We start from the raw sequence: 18,210 nt of genomic DNA, 5'->3' as shown, positions 1-18,210 counted from the left end.
TTAATAAAGAGGCTCTAAATAAGGAAAGATGGCTTCTTTTAAACATAAGATGGATTCCTTCACAAAGCACTTTTACACCTCTGATCTGTGAGCAAGACAGGTGTGTGTTGGATGACCAAAGCATAAAAGTGTCTAAGGAAGTCTCCCAGATAAACTGCCGTGCTTTGTGCAACTTCCTATTAACTTGCTTTTTTATTGACATTTTACCTATTGATTAATCTGTTGAGAAATCCAGTTATATTTTTAGGTGGAAAGGCAGCTAATCAGCAGGAGGAACCAATGATGATTTGAAAGCCTAATGCTCTTTCAGCCACTATGCCCAATCTTTATAAAAGGATTGCATCATGGTGAAATAGAAAAACTAGCTGATTCTCTTCTTCTTTTACTGCCTTGGTGGAATCTGGACAACATGATTTGCTAACTACTAAAAGCCAAAACTACTGGATTTCATCTGAGTTATAACCAGGCTTTGGTCTTAATGTGTTGCAATCCCAGTCTTACTTTGTAGGAGGGGAGCCATGTCTGTGTTAGTCTGTGGTGGCCAAGAATCAGGAATCTAGCAGCACCTTTTCTGACTAACCAATTTTATCAAAAGGCATAAGCTTTTATGATGAAGTGAGTTACAGCTCACAAAAGCTTATTTATGCCTTTTGATAAAATTGGTTAGTTGGAAAAGGTGCTACCAGATTCCTGATTTTTTTATTTCAATCCCAGTCCGCTGCTCAAAGTAGCAACTTGATGTAGTCAAATGGTAAAGTTATCCCTGATGCTATGAAAAAGAGAAAAAAAAAAAGGCACGTTAGGGCTGTGGGCAATGCCTGAATCCAATCATTAAACAGTTAAGATGGGAAAGCTCATCCTAGACTGAACCATTACAGATCTAGGAATTGCATGCTTAGAGGTCTTCTGGGCAAATAATCTCCCTGCATGATTTTTAGAAAGCCTTACATGTTAGTGAAAATAATTCTAATGTATCCTTGTTTCAGGAGGGACGCAGTGGCGCTGCGGGTTAAACCACTGAGCTGCTGAGCTTGCCGATCGGAAGGTTGGCAGTTCAAATCCGCGTGACGGGGTGAGCTCCCGTTGCTAGTCCCAGCTCCTGCCAACCTAGCAGTTCGAAAACATGCAAATGTGAGTAGATCAATAGGTACCACTTCGGCGGGCAGGTAACGGTGTTCTGTTTTGTCATGTCAGCCACATGACCACGGAAGTGTCTACGGACAAACGCCGGCTCTTCGGCTTTGAAACAGAGATGAGCACTGCCCCCTAGAGTCGGACACGACTGGACTTAATGTCAAGGGAAACCTAATCCTTGTTTCAGTAGCAGGATTTTTCCTCCCTGTAGGGAAGCATCTTAGGTCAGTCACCCATCTTTCAATGCAACTGGAAATGGAATATCCTAGAAGAGTTTCATTGCCTCTTGGAGCACATCTAAGAGACCAACAAAGCAGTGCAAACTGCTCCATCTGCCAGCCATAGACAATCTGTGCTTGGCTCAACAGAGCAGTACTCCAAGTCCAGAAACAATGAAAAAGCTGCCCTAAAGGAAAGAATGGGAAACTCAAGGTGCCATTAGATCCAGCTTTCAGATGGCTACATCTACGTTCCACCAAGACTGGTTGCTGCCCTTTCTACAAAAAACGTTTACTCTTCCCACAGTTATTATGCCTGCCTCTGTAACAGACAGACGAACATGCTGCTATTAGCACTCTATGGGAGCAGATAGATGACCCCCAACTCTTGTTCATGTGGAGCAACAAAATAGCTGAACCAATATCTTTAATAGGTAATAGACTGAATGAGGGAGGCAAAACCAAAATTCAATTTTGACATAATAAGGGAGCTAATAGTCTGTGGTTGGTCTATTCAAGGAGGAGAGATCAGCCCTCTTCTTCTCTTCTCAGAAGAATTAGGTTCATGGTCTTGGACTGTTCCTGGCCCCAGCTTTGTCCAGGACTGATTGGTTTGTGCAGAACAAGCTCTAGCACAGTGTTTCTCAACCTCAGCAACTTTAAGATCTGTAGACTTCAACTCCCAGAATTCCCCAGCCAGCCAGAAACAGTGCTGGAGCATTGCTAGCTGAAGCTGCTGCATCTTCTGCCTTCTTCCTAGATATGCCAGTCATGCTCTTTTGATGTCCAGAACTGAATAGTTTAATGCATTGTAGGATAGGTTATCTTTGGAAGCTACTCAGAAACTGTAGCTGCTAAACTATTGATTAGCACTTGGACATAATGCTGATGTTTTAAAAGGGAAGCTCATACTGCAACGATGGCCCAAAAATTAGGGCTGGGAATACTGGGAATTGTAGTTCAGCATCTCTGCATAGCCCTGAGTTGGGGGAGGCTGCCTCAGACTCTTCTAGTTTTTCATGTTCTGAGTTTGAAATTGCTTCATGGTTAATTTGATGTTGCTGTTATTAGTGTTGTTATATTCATTTTCAACTACATTTTTGGCCCTGAAATACCCCAAATGAAATGAAATGAAATGTAAATTAAACACTATATCCCAAATCTCATCTAGAACCTTGGTCAGCTTTGCTCTTATTTTGAATCAACCTCCTCTGGCAATCTCCATTCTTGATGGGATTGAGAAAACTTCCACTATTTTGATCAATCCCTCTAGGCTTCAAGGTTACAGAAAATAACATGCCGGACAAATAAAATAATTGACAGAAGCAAAGAAACAGGTGTGGCAGATCATAAAAGATTTATATTACCTTATCCGATTTGCCAAGAATGGGCCATTTCTGGGGACTTGGATGGCTATAAAATGCAGCCTTGTGGCCATTTGTCATGAAAGCCTGTGGCTTTGCGCTCAGCACATTCTGAGCTGCGGCCAAAGCCTGTTGATAGGAATTGACCAGGCAGGTACAAAGGAAGGTGCTTGATTCCCATTGGTTGGGCTCTTCCGGGCTAATGAACCTCTCCACCTCATAATTAATATAATGACAAGGCTATCCCCAAAGTCAACAGGGAAAAAAATCAATGCAAACTACACTTTCCATTGGCAACTCTGCATGCCAGGGACAGTTTCTCAGTCCTTCTGAGAAGAAAGAACATTTCCACCATAGAGAAGAAATGGCATTTTAAAGGAGAAAAAAATCCCTTTTGTTAGTTCTGTTTCTCTGGATGATTCATCTCTGATCCTTTCCCTGCAGAGGCTGCTGCTAAGCCACCAGTCCTGAGGTAAGGAGACCAAGTTTAGAATCCTTGCATTTTCTGCATTCCACTCTTTGTTGAAGACTGTAGATCTCAAGGGGATTCTGTTCCTGGGACTTTAATGACAAAAAGAAAAACAATTGTTTGGAAATAGGATCTGAGGATTTCTGATCAGTATACATGAATCCTTAAAATCCCTCCCTACACAACACCCAAACACACATATACCCTAGCTACCCAGACAATTTGGGATCTCTAGTGATCCCTGCAACAAATAATGGCTTAAAGCAGCCGAACACACTATTAACAATGGAAATGCACCTTAAATTGATCTGGGCCTTAAGAATGGGCTTAGAGGGGTGACCCGAATAGAGGGACTTATTTATTTTTTATGCTATTTATCTACTGCCTTTATCTTCATGGGCTCAAGGTCATGCACATCCTCAGGCTATGCCTAGCCAAAGCCAAGCTCCAAAATATCACATGCAGATTGTGATGAAAATTCAGTATCTAAAGTAGCTCTGTGGCTGAGGTATGTTAAAATGATGCCTGGATTTGGAAAATGGAGGGGGGGTGTTTCACAGCTTCATACTTATTTGACTATGGCATCAATGGACCATATAATGCCAAAGCTGCCTGTCCCGATTTTTTTGTTTTTTACATTAGTCAGTTTACAATGATCACCACCATTTGTATGCAATGTTAATGATGCTGAACGAAAAAGAGGAGAGGTTGGAAGAGACAGTTCCCAGTAAAGGATGGGGTGCCACTGTCTGTCTTAGCTGTGCATTCTATTTGTTAGTTGTTACTCAAGGGCAAACACCAAACACAGAACTGCCGGAGTCCATCTTCTGCCTAACTATGACAGCTACAGGAATGGTCCCTTCTCCTATATGCCCCCATCATCCTACAGCAGAGCTAGATAGAGGTAGGAGGGTTTTTTAAAAAGCGGGTGTAATTTTGCATGTTTGAGTGACCTGAAAGGTATGCGAAGAAAAACATGGAAGAACTGTGGTTCAGACAGCATTAATCAGTCTTTCTGAGATTCAGACGTGCAGACCCCCAACTGATCTATTCTAAAAATACCTTTTTATTTGTTCCCATCTATTAAAACCTCATGAACAGATTATTGACTTCACCATGAAAGGCATTTTTCTGCAGCTTTTAATTTTTTTGTGTCAACACAGTAACAAAACTAACCCACAGAGGCTGCCTGTTTGATGTGTCAGCTGCTAAATGCAATCAGAGTGCCGGTGCAGTGTGGGAACAGTGGCAGATTTGTTTTTGTTTTTTTAAAGGAGGGATGACTATAACAAGTAATGTAGTAGTTGTTTTAGTTGCATAAGGTATTTTCTTGTTGCATTGCTTTAATCAAACAAGGGTAGTTCTTTCTTATTAGAAAGGTGAATCTGGGTACATGATGGTGGTTGCTATACACCAACTGAAAAGTCTGGCAGCAGGGTTCCTTTTAAAAATGTGAAATATGCAGCAACAAACTGGAGAATGTATTTTCTTTAATTTAAAAACAGATTTTTTAGAAAAAATTCAGCATAGCAATTGTTGACTTTTATGTTGGCATTCAAAAGTATCCTTTGATTTAAAAAAATACAAGGCAGCATATTAAGCTTTAAAATAGATATCTATCTCTGGCATTTAGCTTTTGATTTAATATAAAATAGAAGATGATGGAGTGGACTGAGATGGCTTGGCACCAACTCTCATTTCATGTAAAAGTGAATGAAAGACCTTGTCCACGTGCTCAAGAAAGAAAGAGAGGGACTAAAAAAGAAAGAGCCAAAAAGTCCCAAACAAATCACTTTACTGTATTTATAAAGTCTGATGCAAGTACCCTTGAAAAAAGTGTCCTTCTGAAATGTGTTGGGCCTATTTTATAATTATTTTTCTTCACTGGCATTTAGGACTTTCTTCTGTCCCTTATTTTTAATTTGCCAAGATTTACATTATGCTAGTACTGCAATGCATCAACTCTTAATTCTGCAAATTTGCAAATCATTTACCAGGTGCTTTTACTTTTATTGCCCCAGCCCTAATCCTCTCCTGTATTTGCTTTCAGGCTTCAGTGACTTAGGCTGCAATTGCATACCCCTTTTCCCCAGGAGCAAGCAGCCCATGAAGTCAGTGGCATTTGCATCTGTGTAGACCTCGAGCAGATTGCATGGACAGGCTGCAGTGCTATTGACATTGACATGGGGCCAGAGTTTTTGTGTGGATACACACAAATGTATAGTATATGGAGTGTACAGGGCCTTCAGAAGCAGAACCAAACTATTATTATCATTCAGTGTTTTTTGTTCTGCTACAATCATCTAGCAAAAAAAAGGAGAAAACAAATGAAAAGTTTGGAATAAAAAAGAGGGAGCCTAAAAATGGTGGGAAATGGTTAGGGGGAGGCAAAATAGTCTGAGGGAGAAGGCGACCTGTGGGTTGATGTGCTGTGGGTTGATGGTTCCTCTGTATCCATGAAGTTACCATCTTTAGTTCTGGATGGGGTTGCACTGCCCCATTCAGACCCGGTGTGTAATCTGGGGGTCCTCCTGGACTCACGACTCCTGCTCAACGAGCAGGTGGCAGTTGTGGCCAGAAGGGCCTTTGCACAACTTTGTGTTGTGCGCCAGTTATGCCCTTTCCTGGATCAAGAGGCCCTCCAAACAGTCACTCATGCCCTGGTCATCTTCCACATAGACTATTGCAATGCACTATACATGGGGCTACCCTTGAAGAGTATCTGGAAGCTTCAACTGGTCCAGAATGTGGCTGTGCGAGCAGTTATTGGTGCCCCAAGATTGGCACATGTAACACCCTTACTGCACGAGCTGCACTGGGTCCCAGTTTGCTTCTGGGTCCAATTCAAGGTGTTGATTATGACCTTTAAAGCCCTACATGGCATGGGGCCAGGTTACCTGAGGGACCGCCTCATCCCCATAACATCGACCTGCCCCACCCGGTCATGCAGAGAGGGCATGCTATAGACCCTGCTGGTGAGGGAATTCCACCTGGTGGGGTCCAGGAGGCGGCCTTCTCTGCAGTGGCACCTGCCCAATGAAACATTCTGCCCCCAGAGCCGAGACAGGCTCCCGGACTTCCGGAAGAACCTAAAAACCTGGTTTTGCCACCTCGCTTGGGGTGGGAGGGGCACTAGTTCATCTTGGGGATGGCTATAATAGATCTCTCCCCAACAAACAAGATCTATGCTGCTGGATTTTATATTTTTTACTCTATGTTTATTTTATTTTTATAGAGTATTTAGATTGTAATGCATGTGTTTTAATTTTGATTGTAAACTGCCCAGAGTCTCCTTTTCAGGGGAGATGGGCGGTGATGGAAATTTGAAATATAAATAAATAAATAAACCCCTGAGGGCTGGATATTTACTACCAGTTTACTTTACTGAGAAGCAATAAAGCAGTGTTTATTTGCTGCTACTTGTAACTGTCTTTCCAACTATGTCGGCACTACTTGCAACAAAATGACAGTGGATGCGGCATCTGTATAGTTACTTTCCAGCTGGGTACTGGTAAAAAGATAAAATGCAAATGTCACCCCCTCATATGTGGCCCAATATGAAGAACGGTTAAAGAACAGGGTAGGTTTAGCCTTAAAAAAGAGAAGGCTAAGGGGAGACATAATAGTAGACTAGATTTCCAATACTTGAAGGCTGTCACGGGGAAGGTGTGGATTCATTCTCCATGGTGCCTGAGGGTAGGACAAGAACCAGTGGGTGGAAGCTTTGTAGAGAGAGATCCAAACTTGAAATAAGGAAGAATTTCCTGACTGTTAGAGCTGTTAAGCAGTGGAACAGCCTGCCTTTTGGACTCATGGAGGTTCCCTCACTGGAGGTTTTCAAGCAAGGTTTGGGCAGGAAATTGTACTAGAAGACCTCCAAGATTCCTTCCAACCCTATGATTCCACAGGCTCTCCTGGATCAATGTCCTTGCCATCTGGGTGTAATAGAAACCAGTCTGGCACAGAGCTATTGAGCTGCTCTGCGGCTTCCATGTGATCCCCATGCTCCATTACACTGCAGAAGTGCCCACAACACATTCTCAAACTTCCAAATGAACATGGCAGCCCAAAGAGGTTGGGGGCATCTTCTGGTGCAACGTACTTGAGCAGCACCAGCATGGGGAAGAACAACTCACAACTCTGATTTTGCACAATCTTCTTTGCTTCTCCAAAGTAGTTTATATTGTTATTTATTGGAAGACATTAATCACATTATTTAGAATATTTTTATGGAAACAGAAACTTTTTGATGTTTAAGCAAAACAATGGAGGAATTGAATGAGAAAAGTTGTACTTTGGCAAATGTATTAGACAGAGATAGAGTTCTATAATTTTATAATTCTCTGAGTTTTAGATTTTATGTTTTTTATTTATATTTTAACATTTTATTGTAAGTCATTGGGAATATTATTTAAAAGGTCATATAAAAATACCTAAGAACTCAGTAGTGTAGCCCACATGGAAAATGGAAACCTTCAAAACTTTTTTCTCTTCAATTGGCTGAGTTCAGACATTATGCTAATTTATGGTCATTTTATTCATGATTTCATGATCCATAACCAAAACAGAGTCAAAAGCCATAGTTCTTATTGTCTGGCTTCATCTAACCCTGGTAAGACAGAGTGGCTGTGGGCTGTTCCTTGGTATCTGGGAACTTAACATCTTTGGTTCTGGATGGGGTCACACTGCCCCAGACAGACCCGGCGCGGAACCTGGGGGTTCTCCTGGACTCATGACTCCTGCTCAAAGAGCAGGTGGCAGCTGTGGCCAGGGGAGCCTTTGTACAACTTCATGTTGTGTGCCAGTTACGCCCTTTCCTGGACTGGGAGGCCCTTCGCACAGTCACTCATGCCCTGGTCATCTCCCATATAGACTACAACGCACTCTACATGGGGCTACCCTTGAAGAGTAACCGGAAGCTACAGCTGGTCCAAAATGCGGCCACACGAGCAATTATTGGGGCCCCTAGATCGGCACATATCACACCACTGCTGCGCGAGCTGCCTTGGGTGCCGGTTTGCTTCTGGGTGCAATTCAAGGTGTTGGTTATGACCTTTAAAGCCCTTCATGGCATGGGGCCAGGGCACCTGAGGGACCGCCTCATCCCCATTACATCCACCCGTCCCACCCGGTCATGCAGAGAGGGCATGCTACAGGCCCCGTCTGTAAGAGAGTTCCATCTGGCGGGGTCCAGGAAGCGGGCCTTCTCCGCAGTGGCACCTGCCCTTTGGAACATCCTTCCCCCAGAGATAAGGCAGATTCCATCTTTTGTGGCTTTTCGTAAACAACTAAAAACCTGGTTTTGCCACCTCAGTTGGGGCAGGAGGGGGAGTAATCACTCCTGGAGATGGTCAGCGCCCTAAATGGCCTCTTAGGCATATGTGAGCGATTTTCCAACTAGCATCGTCATCTGGATTTCATACCATATTTATTTGAATATTATATTTGTATTTATATTTGTTATGGTGCTTCAATGTTTTATCCCGGGTGTAAACCACCCAGAGTCCCCCCTTTGGGGGGAGATGGGTGGTGGCAAGATTTGATAAAGAAATAAAATAAATAAATAAAATATTGTGTTCCTTCATAATGTGGCTTATTGGACAATCCATTTAGCCACTGTGGTCGATAAACCATAGTTTGTGGCTTAATATCATGTGTGGAGTCACCTGCTGTGACTTATTCAAAAACTATGGTTACAATAAATAATGGTTTAACAGTGTTTGAATTCAGCCTATCAAACTGTGACCAAGGAAGTTCTCACATACTCAATTTTTTAAAAAGTCAAACGTTCCATAACAGGGCTGGAGGCAAGTTTCTTTCTTCAAGTAAAGACTCATAACAGCCTGAGGGGATTATGAAATGGTTGACTTTGTACATTTTTCAAGCATTCTTCTTATTTCTTCACACATATATGAGCAATTCAAGTGGCTGAGCCTAGGGTAGGCTTTTTGATCTCGGTGACCGTGCCCATGACCTCCTGATCCTCTCTCTGTGTGGGCACCTTAGGAATTTTGAAAACAGGTTTTGGGCTCTCTTGAGGTCATAGTTTGTTCCTACAAAACATCAGCTTACTAGAAAGCAAACTGGTCATGTTGCTCCACAACTAGAAGCGTTGGGGTGCTCTCTACCACTTCCGCTTACCTGTACCTTTTTGCTAGACAGGTAGGCATGGAACACTAAGCGGAGTTCTGGGCTTCACTTCCCTATCCTTTTAATTTTCTCTAAGAATGCTTCCAGAGAATAGGTGGGGCTCCAGAGAATCCTTGGAACCAAATGTCACTTCCAATTAACCAGTCTTTCCAATTCCTTCCCACCCCCACTTCTTATTGCAGTTCAGAACATGTCAGCAATCAATGTTGTTTCAGCTACTTCAGCCTTATCGTTCCCCCTTGGTTTTGCGCCTATAACACACATCCCTTCCCCATCTTAAAAGAAAAATTAGAATTTTTGTGCTCTCCATGTTAGCATTCCTCCTTTCCATTCCAAACTGCTATTGACATGGCACCTGTTTTGTATTAGGCCCCCTTCATGTAAAAATGTTATTGTAGCAGAATAATAGGAGCTGGAAGGCAGAACTGTATCCTCTAATGAGACATTAGAGACCACTTGAAATGATTCAAATGATCCGTATTGATTCAATGCTGCTTCTGCAGCAAAAGTTACAGCTTCAGACAGAATTGATTCTCACTGGAGGACAGATCGGGATGTTACAGGCTTACACCAGGAATTGCTAAAATGTTCAGCATATATTTATTTATTTGTTTGATTTATATAGTCAACCACGCACTGTAGATACAATGCCATCTGTTCAATGGGAGGCTTTGGCACCTTTTTTTTTTTTAATCAAACAAACCTACCCACCCCCTCCGCAAATGGTGACACGAGGAACCTCATAAGTACCAAGGAAGGTGCCACAGATGCCATATTGGGTACTCAGGACCTACATCTAAGCTTTCAGTAATCTAACTTTGTTTAATACCACAGATAAAGAACTCCAGAAGCAATATCCTTATCAGGCAATAATCATGGACAGCAAAAAAATAATGGGGGAGGGACAGAAGCTTCAAGAAGCTGGAGATGAATTGATGACTATTCAACCAGAGCCCTGGAAGATCCATTATGAGAAGTCACGGCTCCATCAGCGTTGCTCTTCATTGTTACACCGTGACAAGCAGGCCCAGAAGAGCGGGCAGCTCTTCTCAGGACTTCTGGCCATGAATGTAGTGTTTCTTGGCAGTGCGTTCATATGCAGCATGATTTTCAACAAGGTAGCCATTACAGTGGAAGATGTCTGGATTTTCCTGTCCATCCTCAAGATTCTGTCCTTGAGCTGGATAGCATACTATTTACTGTTCACTAGAAGGAAACTGCATGCCATCTTGTATCAGGATGCCCATGCAGGGGCTATGTGGATTAAAGGTAAGCATTGCTGTTCTAGGACTTTCTCACAATAACTAGATCACATGTTATATTAAGGCAGGAGTGAGCAACCTTTTCAGGCAGGGCTTCCCCTTATGGCCTCCAGAGACCACTGGAAATGTATCTGGTGATACAGAGACATCACCTAGAGGACAGACAACACGCATTTGGCACTTTTTTGTATAAATACTGCAGACTCTGGAAATAATGAGAAACTTCTTTCGTTTTGTTTTGTTTTTAGATTTTCTATCCCACCTTTATTATTTTTATAAATAACTCAAGGTGGGGAACATACCTAATACTCCGTCCTCCTCCTGTTTTCCCTACAACAACAACCTGTGAGGTGGGTTGGGCTGAGAGAGAGTGGCTGGCCCAAGGTCACCCAGACGGCTTTCATGCCTGAGGCGGGACTAGAACTCACTTGATCTGCTCTTCACTTTCTAAATGTGCTGCTCTCTCTGTGCATGTGATAAATATTATAACCAGTTCATTGTTAACAAAAATTGTTGTGGGGGTTGTATGTTCATATAGGGTCTTTAATACTGTTCGGAGCATGCAGTGTTGCCTTGCACACTTTCCGGATTGGGTATGACGTCATCTATATTCAGAGCAGATTGCACATGGAGATCTTGTTCCCATCCATAGAAATCCTCTTCATCTGTGTTCAGGTAATAGACCTGCTTCACTCCAGGCTCTTCTGTGTATAGAAAGGACAGCAGTTGAGGAAAAGCATCTACTCCTAACAGAAGACTAGCTCAGAGATAAGCTGAGCCTTATATGCAGTGTTTCTAACCTTGGCCACTGTGTAGACTTCAACTCCCAGAATTCTGGGAGTTGAAGTCCACACAGCTCAAAGTGGCCAAGGTTTATAGGTGTTACGTGCATACAGCCTATGACATCATTACCAGCAACTTGCTTCACAGGAGGGTGCAATGCCTTCATTTGGGCTTCCAGGATATCTTTACTCTGGAGGAGGAGGGCAGCCCCAGTGCCTCCCTGGCATTGCTTCCTTAGTCCCTTTGCCTCCTGCTATTCCAAGAAAGATGGTCAATAGACATGGAAAGAAGGAAAAGTCAGGATTATTCTATTTGGAGGTAAAGGGTGAAAAGCATATTTCTTGTTAGCCAGGGGTAACCAGTGCTACTCATGAGTAACCATATGTGGTTGGTAACTCTGGTCCCATAGGCTCTAAACAAGCCTCTTTACCTAAGTGGAGAACATGAGAAGTATCTCATTGCTTAACCTATGACAGAAACATACTGAGAAATACCATTTCGTCTCTGGAATACTGTATTTTCTTAACCAAGAATGCAAGACGCTGAGTCCTTTCCCTTTCAAAACATTGTACAAGTTGTTGCACAAATGTGTTTTCGTGCTTCACACCTAATTTTACCCTCTGCATTGCTTTCAGACTTACTTTATATGGTGTCATGCAAAAGACTGTACCCAGGTTCAGCACAACCTCACCAGGTAGGAAAACAAAAGCAGCAAAGAACACACCACTTTGAGCAGATGGGTGCCATGTGCTGCATGTTATTCTTTGCAGTGACTAATAAAAATATATTTCCTCTGTATTTATTCAAATATCCTGATGGTGATTCAACAAACTGGCATGATTAAGAGCTTATGTTGCTTACCTTGATTTTTTTTTTCTTAACTGGTTCAGTCCTGTCCGTTTCTCAGAGACTGCCTGGACAAGTCCTTGCAGTTTTCTTGGCAAGGATTTTCAGAAGTGGTTTGCCCTTGCCTCCTCCCTAGGGCTGGGAGGAAATGACTGGCCCAAGGTCACCCAGTTGGCTTTATGACTAAGGCAGGACTAGAACTCACAGTCTCCCAGTTTCTAGCCTTAACCACTACACCAGACTGGCTCTCACTTACCTTGATAGGTAGGCATATTATTTATTATATATAAATATATACTTCAAAGCCAGTTTCCAATGTTCAATTCTACTCTACCGTATTCTTTAGAATGCTCATATTCTATCCTTCTGCATCCTTGACAGTTTACCCTAAACAACTGACAAAACTGAAACAATATAACACAGATATAAAATTCAGTTGGTAAAAGTTCTGAATAAAACAAGATTACAGATGAAACAGAAATCCAGAGAAAATTTTTAAAAAATGATTGTGTTTCCATAGATTTCCATTGTTTTGCATCATTTTCTATGCAGGGCTGTTACTAATTCTGTTTTATATCAAGCATATGCCTCATTACTGGGGGGAAAGGTTATAAGGTAACACGTCACTTCCATCTTCAGAAGTGTAATTCTAACTCTGTTTTTATGAAATCTGACATAAACCTGAAAGGTTTAGATCAAAGTTTTTCAAACTTGGCAACTTTTAAGATTGTGGACTTTGGCCCCAGAAGTCATAAAACCCCCTTCTGGGCCTTTTCCTCTGTCATGGGTTGTAAAGGAGGGAAGGGGGAGACTTGATTGATGTGAGAGAGAGCTGGAAACATCACAGAGCCAGCAAGAATTAGAAACTTCACAGACTCAGCAAGTTGACACCAGAATGCTGTGGCTAAAGCGTTACCTGCCAACAAACAGCAAAGAATCTTGCTGAAGCCCATGTTGTAAAACCAAAGGCAGTTGTAAATATTCAGTTTCAAATGAAGGCGGGGACTTGGGTCTGATAAAAGAGGAGGACAGGAGGAGATAAAATTACTTGAGTCTCAGATGCAGAGGGCGATGGTACTGTATATTTCAATAAATGAAATACTTTACTGACACCTAACTGGCTCCAGAGAGATTCCTTACTATTTGGATATCTGAACCCATGTTCCTCACACTAGCATGGGAACTCTGGGGGTTGAAGTCCACACATCTTAAAGTTGCCAAGTTTGAAAAACACTGGTTTAGATTTTGTACTTCTTTTGCTATTCATACAGTACTAATACCTCAGTATGGGCGAAAGGAGAATGGACCAATTAAAACGGAAAAATGTTAGAAAGGAATTATGTAAAGGGACCTGGGGACTCTGTCCATCAGAATCTGAAAACTGAATAGAATGGAACCAAATTTTCCATGAGGGAGAAGTGGCGAAAGAAAGGTTTGAAAATGGGACAGATCAGGCCAGGGGCTGTGGAGGAAAAAAAATCCAGAAAAAAAAAATCCCCAGTTGGAGAGGCAGGACACTAACTGCCCCATTCTAAGACCCCTTCCCCTACTTTTCCTCTTAGACATGTGACCCAAAGTGGAACTGCTATTGGGGTGTGGCAAAGAATTCCACAAGCCTGGCTCAACAGAACACACACACAACGCATTGTTTCTTTTTATGATGGTTATCTGAAGTTCTCAGGATTGTCTCAACACTGAATGCCATATTTCTGGAGTGGGATGGTTTTCTTGGCTAAAACTATATTCTAATTATAACTCAGCACCTTAATTCTTATATACAGTAGTTGTCATTTAGAAATCTCCAATTCAGCTACTGACATGCTGATTCTCATAGCACACAAAGTCTTCTGGAAAAAGAGAATATTCCATAAATGAGTGTAATACAACTTGTTTCATAAAGATTAATGGCAAAGATTATAAAAAATACGTTTTTCTTCTTTGACAGATGTGGGCTAATGCTGACCTTGGCCACTAACCTCCTGCTATGGCTTTTAGCAGTAACCAACGATACAGTTCACAGAGAAATTGAATCAGAATTTAACCAGTCTCTGCAAAGATATGAAGGCAAGGGTCACTCTCCATTGCAAATTAATTCCAATTAGTTTGATATTTTCTTCCCACATGTATCCTAGAATAAAGGGCTCTAGCCCTCGTATTTCAATAACTGTCTTTATAGTTTGAGTTAAGTCACAGTATGGGTTGGTTTTGGCTTAAAAGGTTATGTAACTCTGTTTCTATGGTTTATAAATCCTGATCTTTGGCTTAGTGATGCATGTATCCAGCCACATCGTGATTAAGCAAGCCGTGGCATCCACTGGGGGGGGGGGAGAGGGGTGTCCAAATCAGCAAGATGGCAGATGAAGAATTGTGATGCGACTTCCACTTCTTTTGAACATGTGTGCAATGTCAGTGCATATACAAATGGGATCAGGATTGCATGGCAATGCTCCATTCACCATCCTGCCAATTTTGACATGCACTGGATGCTGCTGCATGGCATCACGTTATGAGCAAATCCAGCCATTAGTATGTAGAAGAGATAATCTAAAGCTTCCTGATACTGACTCAGATTGACAGCACCAGTGGATTACATGGACAAAACCAGTGGATTACATGTTTACTGGACCTTCACATTCAGCATTCACTGCTCAACATAGAAAAGAGCAGAAAACACTCAGCTACTTAGACAAAATTTATGAAGAATCATTGCAAAGGATATGTTCTTCTGCCTTCTATGATAGTAGCACCAATGTCTGAGAAAATTCCTTATTCAGCCTAGGTGTTAACATATAACTGTATGCATTTCATTCTGAACAAATCTTGTGAGCTGGAAATCTCATAGCTGCCCTCTGCATAATCCTTCATTTTCCCTATCTTGCTTAGGTAATTTGAAATACTCCTGCAAATACTCAAACACCATCTCCTGCAAGATCTTCCAGAAAGGATATATTTTGTTATATCCCTTCAATACAGAATATTGCCTGATCTGTTGCTCCATGCTATATGTCATGTGGAAGAATGTGGGCCGGCACATAGCTAAGGACCATAACACTAGTATCCAGCCTAGATTCAAACTCCATGGCATTATTTGGGGGCCTTTGCTTGGGATCGCTGCAATAATTATTGGTATCTGTATTTTCATGATGTATCAGATCCAAGCCACCAATTCTTTCCCTAGCCATAAATCATTCATACTCTATTATTCCTACTATGTTTGTTTGTTGCCTGTAATGACCATGGGGGCTTTGGTTGGAACTGTTATCCATGCCCTAGAAGAAAGGGAGCTGGATACCCTGAAAAACCCAACTCGAAGCCTTGATGTCATCCTGCTCATGGGAACAGCCTTAGGCCAAATTGCCATCTCGTATTTTTCAATTGTAGCCATTGTGGCCACACACCCAATAGGTATGTTGAACAGCATCATTCTAGCCTATTCAGTAAGCCTCATCATTCAACACATTTCCCAGAATATCTTCATCTTTGAGGGGCTCCACAGGCAACCACTACTGGTGAGTGAGGACCCTCACCCTGCTGCACATTCCACTCAAGGGCCCACCTCAACCCAGGTTCTTCCTAATGAAGATAGGATTGTATCCCATCTCTATGAAGAACCTGTCCCACCCACTGCCGATAACGAAACAGACAAAAGTGAGAGAGAAATATGTGAAGACAGTTCCCCAAACGTGGATAACCTAGAGATAAGAGAGGAAATCCAGAGAGTTTCATGGACTTACATCCAGGCCTACAGGCATTTGAACTGGAAAAGAAGAGCTCTGAAGGAAATCTCCAGCTTCCTGATCATGTGCAATATCATTGTAAGTGCTTATAAAAATGGTAAGAATAATTGAAAGTATAACCTATACAATATCCCAGAGATGACCTACTAAGTTCTCTCCAGATGTTTTGGATGACAATTCTATTGAAATCTCTGACCAATGGCAGTGTGACCAAGTCCAATAAAAAATGTAGTTCAAAATATCTGGAGAACACTAGCTTTCATATCCTGTCATACATTTTCAAGTACCCTTGCCAACAATAGACAGATCTGACTAGACCTTAACATAAAGCATGGGCCAGCATCCACAAAAAGATCAATGAATCTTTTCATTTGGGGTCAAAATAACCTAGTGCAGAAGACAGTGAAAGGCTCCTGGCATTATCAGTTAAAAAAACTCTGCAGGATCTCTTTCTCTCCATAATGGATTTTCTGAAGAAAAATGACTAAAGATGCAGAACAAAAATGTGAGGAAGAGGAAGGTTACTAAGGGAAAATTCCTGGCCCATGAATTAGGCAGGGAAATTGGAAAACAAACAAACAAAAACTTTTTTGGACTTTTTGTGTAGTACAAGGAACCAAGGCTGTTAAGATTTTCACTCACTAGAAGTGGAGAAATTAGGAAGTATTATCAAAAACTAAGATAAAATTACAATGATTGGTCCCCACAGCAAATGCATATACCGACATCCCACCAACCAGAAAACCAACATTTTCTGATTCCTACTCTGTTTTCACATCCTCTTTCCAGCTGTGGATTATGCCATCATTTGGAGCACATCCAGTGTTTGAGAACGGAATAGAGAAGTCCTTTTATGGCTACTCCACCTGGTTTGCCATTGTCAACTTTGGGCTTCCATTGGGCGTGTTCTACAGAATGCATTCTGTTGGTGTTCTTCTGGAGGTGTATCAATCTGCCTGAAGCAAATCCAAAGTTTCTTGCATTGCTGTTTTTATTCTGCTACAAATGCATTTATGAAGACCAGTAATAAAATGGATGTAATTATTATGAGAATTTCACATTAGAGAGATTCGTGGTATCACTTTGAATAGTTTGGTACATCAGAAAGAACAACAATCTGATCTTGTGGGTAAGTAGTTCATTAATCATTGAAGGTTCATTTCTCCATAATAGCTCTTTATAGGATTGATTTGTTCTGTACACATTACCTACAAATATAATTACAGTCACGCTGAACAATTATTAACCTTAGGAATACAAGGCTAACGCCATGTTTGAAAGAGAGGTAAACTATGTTGAGCATGGCAATCCCCTGGGTAAAACTGTCACTTTCCATTACTGAATCATTGTGCAAAGACTGAGAAATGGACCACTTTAAGTTAAGGACATTTCTGCCAATCTATTTTGAAAAAGGCATGAAAATGTCCCAAGTGCTGCACCCATTTACATCTGTAATCAAAATACAAAGATCATGTGTATCACGTGTCTCCAGCAATACAAGGCCATTCTAGAGATGTTCCTGACAATCTGCCTTACATTTTGCATCAATGGAGGCAATAAAACACATGGCATAAAACAGAAAAATGATGTAATAGTCAGGAGAACTGAAACGTAAGTTTGATATCAAGCAGATAATAAGAAAATGTCTCAGATTTCTGATATACTTTGGAACAATCTGAACTTTGTATCTGGGATCTGTTGCAAGTTTTTGATAAAATGACGAAAAGGGTAGAAAAGGGTAAGGAGCTCTCCTTACAAAGCAACCACTCTATTTAGGAGACCACACCACACCAATAGTCCCATCTGCACTGGGCACCCATGTTCAGTTGATCCCTCCACCGTAATGAAATGATTGCTTCTTCCAAGGCTGTCTAGCTAGACCAGGATCATACAACTTTTAAATTAAGATAGGCCAGAGGTATAATCCTGTTTTCATTATTTCTCTTGCACACCAAATGTCTAAATAATAAAAACTGGAACGGGAATAAATATATTAAAGCAGAGTAAAATATCAAGTTCAGGATCTGATCAAAACCACTAATTTAATTATTGAAAAATACAGAGGCAGAACTGTGGGGAATTCTGGAAAGCTCCCAACATCTTAAAATGGATAATAATTAGCTAAACTTTCCAGGTATATTACATGTGATCTAATTGCCTTGCCCAGAGTTCAGGATGCAACAGGCAGCAATGGAAAACTGCCTCTGAGTTATAATAGACATTTGATTATATAAGGGATTAAAAACT

At 41.5% G+C, this 18,210-nt stretch overlaps 1 protein-coding gene across 1 annotated transcript; it reads left to right on the top strand.

Annotated features, from left to right (window-relative positions):
• Nucleotides 1–2,954: 2,954 nt before the first annotated feature.
• OTOP3 (otopetrin 3) lies at nt 2,955–17,021 on the top strand. The gene is made up of 7 exons (XM_063293172.1): nt 2,955–3,188; nt 10,170–10,604; nt 11,136–11,272; nt 12,016–12,074; nt 14,172–14,290; nt 15,110–16,041; nt 16,753–17,021. The coding sequence occupies exons 2-7, from the start codon at nt 10,211–10,213 to the stop codon at nt 16,921–16,923; spliced, it is 1,812 nt and encodes a 603-aa protein (XP_063149242.1). The 5' UTR covers nt 2,955–3,188; nt 10,170–10,210; the 3' UTR covers nt 16,924–17,021.
• Nucleotides 17,022–18,210: the final 1,189 nt, after the last annotated feature.

The sequence above is a fragment of the Candoia aspera genome, chromosome 2 (assembly GCF_035149785.1).
Source record: "Candoia aspera isolate rCanAsp1 chromosome 2, rCanAsp1.hap2, whole genome shotgun sequence".
Lineage (NCBI taxonomy): Eukaryota > Metazoa > Chordata > Lepidosauria > Squamata > Boidae > Candoia > Candoia aspera.
The sequence above is the reverse complement of the archived record's forward strand: the minus strand, read 5'-3'. Positions and strand labels throughout refer to the sequence as shown.

What these genes read in the sequence shown, in the direction of transcription:
- OTOP3 (XM_063293172.1), top strand. Translation starts at nt 10,211, where the DNA reads ATGGACAGCAAAAAAATAATGGGGGAGGGACAGAAGCTTCAAGAAGCT. An exon ending in AGGGGCTATGTGGATTAAAG is followed by an intron (nt 10,605 to 11,135) that starts GTAAGCATTGCT and finishes ATGTTCATATAG; the next exon opens with GGTCTTTAATACTGTTCGGA. An exon ending in TGATCATGTGCAATATCATT is followed by an intron (nt 16,042 to 16,752) that starts GTAAGTGCTTAT and finishes TCCTCTTTCCAG; the next exon opens with CTGTGGATTATGCCATCATT.